We start from the raw sequence: 11313 nt of genomic DNA, 5'->3' as shown, positions 1-11313 counted from the left end.
CTCCTATCAACTCAACGAATAAAAAATGGCTACTTGTGCAGTATCTGTTGATCCATCCAACGCTACAGAATAAAACTCTTTTTTTTTTTTTTTTTTTTTTCATTTGGATTTTGATTTACTGAATAGTATATCTATTGCGAGATCCTCTATGCGTCTCGCTACTGTCACACCAGACAAGCTAATATTCCATATTACTTGAGCATGTGATAGACAAAGCCCATCAACTGCACTCTGAAGATAATCTTTTACAAATTCTCTATCAGCAAAGGATTTTTTCCACACTTAGCAATTTTTCTGCTATCATGTAACTAACACGAACACTATTTTCAGATTCTTTATTCTCTGTGATAAAGAAAGACTGCTGAAAATTTAATTTTGATTTTAATTCACTCACCATATCACTTCGAAAATGACCTTGCAATGCAGAATATATCTCACTGTGCTTAGTATCATAATGTCTCTTAAAATGTTGTATTCCTTCATCATAGCTACACTGTCGTTTCAAATAAGGCAAACTGCCTTACTCTTATGTACAACAAAAAAAAATACAAATCTGACCACTTAAAAAATTTTTTTTTCCTTCAACTTTTTTTTCACGGCTTGCCAGTGTACCCATTCAAATAAACGCTTCTGAATTTTAGAATGTGGAATGAGCGTGAATAACCTAGTTTAAAATCAACTGTAGAAAATCTGCTATCAGCAAATCAAACAGGATACCTTTTGATCATCGTTCTAGAAATCTTTGCATCAAAGTTAATTTATTCCCCATCCCCTCTATAGTAGCGGCACGCTCAAGGTGGCCTTTGGCGAAGTATTGACAAGAGATTGTTGACATCTGTAGCAAACCTGTCGGAGATAAGAATCTACCCTTTTGATGGAATTGAGATTTTGTGCGAAGTCAAATTTTTATTTTTGAAATTACATAAGATAAAGTGAAATTTTTGAAAAATTCGTCATTTTCAGAAAATGTTATCTCAAATAATATCAAACGTGTCCATAAAATGCTTTAAATATCAAGAATAAGAGTTTTTTTTTTTTTTTTTTTTGGCAACAAAATGCTGAAAAGGCAATTTTTCTTGAAATTAAAATTTCTTAAAATTCTTCAATTTTTTTCTTCGAATTCAAATGTAGGGCCCCCTAAAGTGCCTTCAGCAGGCCACTCGTGGCCTGCGAGCCACGGGTTGAAGACTCCTACCTTAGACAACGAAAGCTTTGCCATACTTGTACCAACCAACTCTGGCGCTCCTTAACAGTCACAGAAGGGTAGTTTTAAAGGCATGCTTTGAAGACCGGATTAGGACTTTTCAGAGGCTCTTAACACTTAAAAGATCTTCATGTATGCCTTTTCCCCCAATCCTTCTCCCTTAGTCCTAGAGTTTAGCTGCATCATACGTTCATAGTAAAACCAGCAGAGATAAATTTTTGTGATATACCCTTTCCTTGCCTTCCTAAGCACGTTTCTGCGATGCCTCCTTACCTTGATCTTATTTTGCTTAATGGGTAATCCAGCTCTGCGTGCCATCCAAATATACTTAGGTTTGTATACTGGAACTGTTATGAACATGAGGGGGGGATTAAAGAATGAAAGACTTTCGTATCTCAGAATACTTGCTTGTTGAGAATTCCGAGCTCTGAATTCGAAGAGACGTTAGTAATGCAAACCACAGCGCATGGGCTAGGATATATTCTTTCTAATTCTGAAGAGATAAGTGCAAAATAACCAGTTTCTAGAAATAAAAAAGAACGGATAAGATTACTCAATTATGGCAAAACACAACAAAGTGATATCTGCATACGTACGAAGAAGTATGTCTTCACGTAGGACTTTCTACCGGAAACTGGACAGTATCTACAATATACATAGCAAAAAAATCACGGAAAAAAATCATGCAGTTAAACCTTCAATCACCGAGAAAAACCAGAGGTACCTACCATCGTTCCGTAGCTTCAAAAAGATGATATATCGGGAAAGTATTTTTCGGTAGTTGAATCAAGAACTTTTTCCCTTTCTCACTTCCTGCATTTAAATGAAAATGTCACCGAATCCTTAAACATATAGTAGGTTAATATCCTGATGCAATCATACAGCCACATTACAGGGTTTCCACTGTATCTAGAAGAAGCTTCTGTCAAAGTCCAGCAGACGCTACAAGACTAGAAACGAATAATCACTTTCGTTTCGAGAAATTCACTTTTTTAGTAACTTTTTCTTCCTGAAATTCGATTATTCGTAAAAACGAATAATTAAATTTCACAAAGCTTAAACTAGACTTTTATTTAACTCTTTCTTTGTTTATTTGATGAACAGAAAAGCACTCCTTGTCCGACAAACGGCAACTTCGTTACTTGCGTGAATGTAAATTAATTAACATAAGATAGCGTTAAATTCTAAATAGTCTAGTATAAACGTAGTCTGAAACTATACATAAATCAGATTACTCAAGCTAGTTCACGATAATTATGGAGTATATTTTAAACGTCGGCTAGCAAGATGTTTAAGCCGTAATAAAAACTTGGCAGAGCTGGCGATATTATGTAACAGATACAGGTAGAAGAGGGCAAGCTAACAAAATTTCACCGTGCAGATATAGTTACGATGCAATAACTGTGCATTTTCGCCCAAATTCTGACAGAGAACACTAAAGTTTTAAATCTTCATAACTGGTTCAAAAATAATTAATTAATAATTAGTTTATCTTGTTTGGTTTGTCATTTGAAATAAATAAAGCAATTATTTGTTCACTTGCAATAATGAAAAAATCATTACATTTTTAAAGTACTTAATTATTATGCAGAAAAGGCACAAAAGACAGCAAAATGCGATGTCAGGTGTTTATGGGTAAGTGAACGGATGTTACCCAACCAATGTTTTTGTAACTGTAAACTAAAACTTCAGTTTTGGGGTGGGGAGCTGCAGCCTCTTCTACTCTCCCTAATTACAGCCATGGTCATGGTTTTAGTACATATTATATCAAAATAATAATGACGGAAAGAAAATTTAAATATCCGTTTTTTATATGAATCATAAAAGTTTGATTACATCAACATATTTTTTGTATATACAGTCTTTATTCTAAAACAACTCCCTTCCCGAAAGCTTTCTTTCCCCCCTTTTTTTTTTGCTGACAACGGCAAGAGAAATTTATATTAAAAAAAAAAAAATCCTTACAATATTAAGACTAAAACATAATTCTAAAAACAAACTTTTACTAAATTTTTTTTTGTACTAAACCTATGAAAAAGGCATAAATCAACTTTTTAAAAACCATATATTAACATTTATGTAATGTAAAAAAAATTATATTGCCACATTTAGTAAGTACTAATGATATATGTTAAAGTACAAAGTCTGACATCGTCGGGGTTTCGGCGATTGCAAATTTCAGTTCATCATTTTAAGTCTAGTAAGATAACACATACACAAGGCAACACTGAGGCTTCCTTTTTTTTTTTTTTTGTTTTTGTTTATTTGTTTAGGTTAGACAGAAAAATGCTAACCCTCCCAACCATTCCATCGAACCACTCGAAAGTACGATCCCGGCTAACATTAGTACAGCCTCAATCAGTGTATTGTGGTTGGGCATGGTGCCACTTCCCTAGCCAAGCCAACAGGTGTTTGATTGTGGCATGCACAACTTTCAGTTAGTCCAAAGAATAATTACATTTACAGCACACCTTTGATCAAGATCAGCTTCTCTTTCAGAACGAAAATGCAAATCAAATGCCCATTAGGAAATCAATACAAAATATTTCTTAATTATGAAAATATATAGCAAAGGCCAAAGAGTAGCATACAAAAATATTAAAGCATAGCCACCCCCCCCCCCACATTTCTCGGGATTATAAAGGAAACAGCCAGCAATACAAGTTATCTTTAGCATAACATATTTATTTACTTCATTTAAAAAACAATGGTAATAGTTACATTGAACTGTCAGAAAAGAAAATTTTAAGTTTTGTGTAGACGGAATAGAAAAATTCATCTTTGGGATGAAACTGATGTTGCTTTTATCACAGCTCTCAGCTTATCTAGGATTAAAGAGCTTAATTTTAATATATTTTTCTAAGAAATCTTTGATATATATCTTTCTCGAAATTTATTTTTCATTCTTTTTATAAGAGGTAGTTTAGGATTTTCACAGTTTTGGTGGACAAAGTCCTACACATGTTCAGTAATATGAAGATCAGAGTTCTGTGGTGGCTAATACAGGTTTTCAGCCCTTCAGCTCTCCTTCATGTTATTAAATAATATTTATACAGCTTTGATATGTGGAATAATTTTCTAGCTTCTCAAAGATTAAGCCATGAAATTCTTAAGTATGCCCCATATTAAGGTGAAACAGCAAATGGCTCAAATTAGTTATAGTTCCTCACTACTTAAGTAATTGTAACAATTCTAGAGACAATATATACAGCTGAGCTCAGATCCTCTGGGAAAGGGGCACTTTCATTAGCCTAAAAGTTATCGAACCTCGTGTCCATATTATGTGGCAAATCATGTACAAAATGGGATGAGGGAAGTATCTTTCAAATGTCTGCCTTATATAATTATTACAAACTGCTGATGCACACCTTGATGAAAAAGACTTTATGATACTTTTTCTGATTCATCTTAAATTCTGTGCAGATCAGCTACTCATTCAGCAGTGAAGTATACGTTAAATAAGGATGTTGTCACTTCTGCGCTTCATAAATGAATTTATGCATTCCTGATTGTAACTTTCATTTTGTCTTCAACTTTGGATTTCATTTGCCCAAAATATTTTCCTCTACAGTTCAATCTCTATATTTTATAACAAATTCTAATAGTTGTATTAAGTTTGCCCTACACAGTTATCTTTTCTAAGATTTCATTTTCACAGGAGTCATCTTAAAGAAACTGATACAAATTTTCCTGGTCTCTGGAAGACAGGCTATTCACACACTTTTTAGATGATTTTGCTTTGCTTAAAAAAAAGGGGGGGTAACTGCTTGGAATTTTTTAACCACAACTATATTTTTGAAAGTATAAATTATCATCTGCAACTTGACAGTTTTGTTTTTGTGCAAAATATCGCTTTTAAAGAAGCAATGGATGGAAGGCAGTGTTGTAGCGAGGGGGGCAAGGGGGTGTATGATGCCCCGGGGCGCCGCTCGCAGAGGGGCACCAAATGGTCTCCAAACAAGATTTTCATCATATCACTGTTTTTTTTTTTTCGGGAGAGGGGGGCGCCAAAAAGGTATTTTGCCCCGGGTGCCAGTTATACTCGCTACGCCACTGATGGAAGGCTATGTTTGTATTCTTTCCAAAGAAAATTATTCTTATCTATTTATTGAAAACCATTGTGAAAGCTATGGTATTTTTATATCTAAAGCTACAACAGCAAAAGAAAAAAAAATTGGATTCAAGTGGAAAAATTTGTCTCTAGAGAGCAAGTACCCAAGGGAAAAAAAAGAATGTTTCGAATGTTGCAAAAGCAAGAACTTTAATGTTAAATGAAAATCTGTGAAGTGACAGGACAGTTGCAAAATCATTAAAATGCTAAGTGCCAACTGTAAACAAAAAGGTTAATGCCGATTTGAATCTTAAAACGGTGAAAAAACATAATGCACATCCTCTTCCTCCATGACAAAATCACCGAACAAAGAACGCGCTGCAGAATTCTCTATGAGAAACAATTATTCGGACACAAGTAGAAAAATGTTGTCACAATAGATGATTCTTGGATATACTTAAATGACTGCAACAAAAAAATGATCCATTTATTATCATCAAAGAGCAGGAAAAAAAAAAAAAAAATCTTAGAACATAGTTCAAAGAATCTAAAGAAAGTTGTTCAAAGGGATTTATATAATTGTTGCTGGTTTTTGATATAAGGACAAACAAAAATTAAAGAGAGTGCAAAAGTCTGTTAATGTCAACTACACATATTATTATCAAGAATATATTTTATATCCTATTTTCAAACATGAAATACCTTCTCTCTACCCACAGTGCCAACAATCAGTAGAACTGCATCAAGACAAAGCAAACAACCACATGTCAAAATCCACCATTAATTTCCTGGAAAAAATGGAACAAGAAATGGATATCAAATCCATATCCTTCAATAATATCTCTACTCAATCTTCTGATATATCACCAATGCATTTTTATGCTTTTGGACGTTTAAAAAGCAGGTTTTTCAAACATCGACCTACAATCTCCTTAGACTTTGGAAAGCTGTTTGAGAGCAATGGGATAAAATACCTCTTCTGATACTATAAAAGATTTTACTACCTTAGAAATTATGGTGTATAAAGATAGTGAAAAATAAGTGTTATCAAACAGAACACTTAAAATATAAAAATATTTCTGTAACTACAAATAAAATAGTCTAAAAAATGTGCAAACAGCTTTAGTAGATCAAGGAAAAAAAAAAAAAAAAAAATCATTTATTTACAAGCTTTTTTTTCAGACACCCAACACTACATTTAGTCATTTACCTCTAACACTCTTTCTCACTTTTAATTTAAAATCTGCCAGTTTGTTTGAGTCTTACTAATATATATTTTACATTAATATTTCAACTTATAGTGAACTGTTAATCGGTTGAACCAGCATATCTAAAAAATTTCATGCTGCATCTCTCATTAGACATTTCTGATACATGAGCAATTTCAACTACTTTAAAAATATTTATAGATATTTTAAAATCAGGAAAAAATTTTTAATACTTTCAAAATTCTTATACATCTAACCCAAATTCTCTAGAAAGGGGAAAAATGTCATCCATGGCTATATAAAAACAAAAAATAAATAAATAAATAAATAAATAATAGATACTATTAAGTTTTTTAACCTTAAATGAAAACATAAATAAATAATTTAAATGGAGTTTGTAAACTCAACTATGTTTCAGACAGTGACAAATTTTTCAACATGCAAACTTCCAGCACTTTTACACATTTTGTTGCTGATGATATTTATGAAAAAAATTGTTTTTATAATTTTCCAGGGTAATGTATTTACAATTATTATGAAAATAATTTTTAAGGTCAAGCAATTTCCATTGCAATCATATTTTAAGTTCAATATACTTACACACACATTCTGAATTTCTATGATATTTATGTTCTGATACGGATGAACCTTGATGCAATGATGGCAAACCTTTTAGTTATGTCAGGAATTAGTTAGTAAAAAATGTCCAAGTCATCCATGCTGATATATCCCAAACAAGAGAGAAATAATTTTTTACACATTAATTTATTGAAAAAATACAGTTTAATCATGTGTGGTTTTTATAAATTACAACATTAAGCAATTACAAAAATGAAAATATACTCAGAATGAAAAAAGATTCATTATTAAGAATAATTGCAAACAGCACATATTAATCAAACAGGGGGAAAACTGTCACTATGTAGAACTGAAATTCAGAAAAACTGAAAAAAATCAATAATTCACAATTAGGAAACAATGTATACAGTAGTAATCGAGTTTAAAATTTGTCTAAAGTTGGAAGTAGGTACTTTATATACTCCAAGCGTAAGCAAAAAAAGTGATCTACTTTTATCAATTAGCCAATTTTCTTTTGTTTTATTACAATGAAGTAGAATACCAAGAAGAAAGTTTTCCAAGAATATGAATAAGGGAATTGTAGAAGGTGCTAAAAGTTTTTGAACTGAAATAAAGCAACAAAGTTATTACAACTATCCGTCTTCATATGATCGTAAAACCTAAAATAAACTCTGAGAATGTGAAGAAGTATGCTGTTGTTGAGTATTAATAAATGCTGGTATGTCATCCTAAAATAAAAGTCTGTCATTATTGACTTACATGTCAGAGGTTCGCCATCACTGCCCTTAATGCATCATTTCAATACAGTGCAAAATAATTATTTTGTTAGTTTTACTATACATCATTATCACCCATGGAAACATGAAATATACACAGAATATTTCTGAGCTGTATACTTTTCATTGTAAGAAGCTTTTTTTTAATACATATCAGTGCCCAAAAAGGCTCTTTATAATATGCTTTGAAATATTTCAACATTATTATCAAATTATCTCATTAAAATATTTGTACACAGCAAAAAAAGGGGAGGCGATAATATAAATGTTTTCCCTCCTAAAAAATTCTCAAATTCAGCATGATTATTAAAAAAATGAGATATTTAAATTAATGGAAAATGCTCAGTGTATTTAAGAAAAAAAATATGTTTAAAAATAATTAATAAGATCCTCTGTTTTCAATACTCTATTTTGAAGGTTTATAGCACACTGTTTCTTATAAAACTTAATACTACCACCCTTTCCCTTAAAAAAGAAATCTTTTAATAATGTTTATTCTGCTTGTATAGACTGTACTTCTTAGTCATATCTATTAAAGTTTAGGTACTTATGCAACCACCTTAGCAGAAATCGCCAAACTTTTAGATTACACTTTAGTAAAACAGGGCATAAAAATTATTCAAGCAACTATGCACATGACAAATATTCAGTTTCCAAAGACGCCATTTCTGTATACATTCTTTTTGTTGTATTCCAAGTTCTAACAGCTTTTATAAAAAAATTATAATTATTTTTTGTCTTAAAGTCAATTTCCAAATTTATATCTGTGGGATTTTCTTATGATAAAAGAAACAGAGGCGAAACTTAACAGGAACACAGTATTTTGCTGAAAACCGCTAAAGATACATTGCTTCAAATCTTTTCTCAGAGTGATCATTATGAAATTTCCACTACAACAAAAATCCTTTTTGTAACTAGGCTTACCAATTTTTTTTTGGAATAAATACATAGGTGAAACATAAAATATATATGCATGCAATATATATTTTTTTCAATAAAAATAATTGTTCTCTTTCATTTGTAAAATTCGCCAAACTGTGCTAAGGTGGTTGCGAAAATACGTTGATCTCAGTCATATATCTACATATATTAATACTTATAAGCACAAATTCCAAAAAATAACAATTAATGTTCATGTATTTAATAATGTTACTAATATTTAGTAATGATCTACTGATTTTTAATGCAGTATTAAAATTAAATGTAGCCCTTTGTCTAGCACTTCCAATCAATTTATGTACTATTTTTCTTTGGAAACATTTAAGTATATAATAATTCAGCAAATAGTTTTTTCCCACTAGACATGAGACATGTTTGCGATGCAATTGTTATCGGTTCTAAAGAACCTATAATATAAAGCAAATTCTGTAACTGTTATGGTTTATGTAGAACCTATAATAATATGCAAAATAGATTACTAAAATACCCAACAGAAAATTTAGATTTCTCAAGATTTCAACTTATTCAATATACCTAGTCTATTTTATCATAATTTACAATCAACCTTTATTTAAACATTTTTATTTTAGTAAGTCAAGTGCCAGTATTATTCATTAGCAAAATTTAACAGTTATTTCTCATGTCATAAGATGAAGACATTTTTAATTTAAAAGCATTTATTGTTGATAAACCGACATGGTTTTATAAAAATACACGCTTACCATTATATGTATGAATCAATTAGGTATTATTATTTTGAAATGTGAAAGCAAAAATTAAAATCTTATTGATAAAAGAATAAAGCCAATATTTAATAAAGGTAAAATTATTATGAACAGTTAAAAAAAATATTGCTCATTTGGCAGAATGACAACATTCAATAGAACTGGTAATTAAGAATGATAATATTTATTATCACAAATAAAGACAGGTTAAAAAATTTTTCTCTTTAGAAAGTGATTTTCCTACCCATTTTAAATTATTACTTAAAAGCAAAGAAAACAAATGCCTTCCTATGTTATATTACTTCAGAAACTATTATTAATAAAAGCCTAGTAAGATACTAACATAAGAGCATAAATCATGTTCTTTCAAAAACTATACATTGAAATATTCATTAAATGGCATAACAAGGGAAATATAAAGAAATGAACGCAGAAAAAAAATCATTATCCTTATTTTCTTAGAGAATAATGCAGTTTTATGGAAAAATTTTCTTCTCTCATTTATTTTATAAAATATTTTTAAAAATAAGTTAGCAAAATTAATGTCAAGAGCATGCAAATTATAGCTATCAGAACACAGTTCCCATAAAATTAAAAATCAGGCCATAAATATATAATAATATAGCTCATAAATACATAAAATTCAAATAATTGCACTATTTAATATATACAATTTATTTAAATTGACAAAGTTTAAATTTCTTGATTATTTGGCTTGCAATCTATATTTTAGTGCAAAACCTTAAATTACAAAGAACAACTACTTATTTACAATTTGTTATTCAACATATAACTGTATCAGTTAAAAATTGTTTTTAAAATATTTTAACACAGTTCCACTATATTTAAAAATTTTCTTTCAGTATATACATGAAAGAAATTATCTACACAAACCTGAAAGCATAAAGCAGAGAAATATATAAAATGATTTGAATTATGTAATTATTTTAATTACATAAGCAAACAAAATATTTTAATAGGTATAATTATCAATTTGAATTTTCTATAGACATTTGTAGGCAAGAAAAACTAATTTCATTATGGCCTAATAATGTTGAAAATGTAGCACCTATATATTTTCATTAAAGAATGATATAAATATTATCATTAAATTAATAGCTTTGATATAATAAATAAATAAAATATATAAAACTACCACATTTAAATAAACAACATACTAAGGAAAATAAGTTGTTGAAATTGAAAACCTACTTTTTGGCTATGATACTGTAATGTTTTGAACATAAGAAAAACGCAATATTTTTCAAAATGAGCATATCTAAAGAATTTCTTAAAAAAAAAACAAAATCTTATGCTCACATACCAAACAAGTATTTCATCATGCGTAAATGCACACTGCAATCGGGAACATAAGATAAATAATTTCAAAGTTCTCCACATCACTTAAAATCTACTTGCACATGCTTATAAATGCAGAACAAATTGAGCAGCATAACAACTAATCAACAAAGAACTCTCATAGTATAAACATAAACAACCTAATTAATAAATTAAAACGCTCGAATATCATGTCCATTAACTCTTGATTTTATTATCGAGTACTTGAGTCTGCATTGGCAGATCGCATTTCACGAGCTGCACGACTCCATCTATAAGAACGCCCTAAAAAAGACAAATTGAAATATTTAATTTGAATGCATTTCATTAAGAAAATTAAAAATCATTATCTAGTAAAATGATATAATAATTTCTAAAAAATATTAAAAATCAATGAAAATATCAAATAATTACAAAAATACCTATAAAATTTAGTCTACACTACTGTTTAAAAATAGCCATTTATGACATCTTGTTAAGTATTTAAAAATAA

At 29.9% G+C, this 11313-nt stretch overlaps 1 protein-coding gene across 4 annotated transcripts in view; it reads right to left on the bottom strand.

Moving 5' to 3' along the window:
- Positions 1–7227: 7227 nt before the first annotated feature.
- The window catches only part of LOC118203324 (DDB1- and CUL4-associated factor 6-like), a 109054-nt gene continuing 104968 nt past the window's right edge, over positions 7228–11313 (bottom strand). For all 4 annotated transcript variants that reach the window (XM_085823649.1, XM_085823650.1, XM_035375604.2 and 1 more), the window contains one exon: positions 7228–11105. In XM_085823649.1, coding sequence (XP_085679775.1) covers positions 11035–11105 — 71 coding nt within the window. In that variant the 3' untranslated portion in view covers positions 7228–11034. The remainder of the gene's footprint in view (positions 11106–11313) is intronic.

Source organism: Stegodyphus dumicola, chromosome 9 (assembly GCF_044657685.1).
Source record: "Stegodyphus dumicola isolate Sdum_Otavi_A_Nest chromosome 9, ASM4465768v1".
Lineage (NCBI taxonomy): Eukaryota > Metazoa > Arthropoda > Arachnida > Araneae > Eresidae > Stegodyphus > Stegodyphus dumicola.
This window is presented reverse-complemented; position numbering and strand designations above follow the sequence as displayed.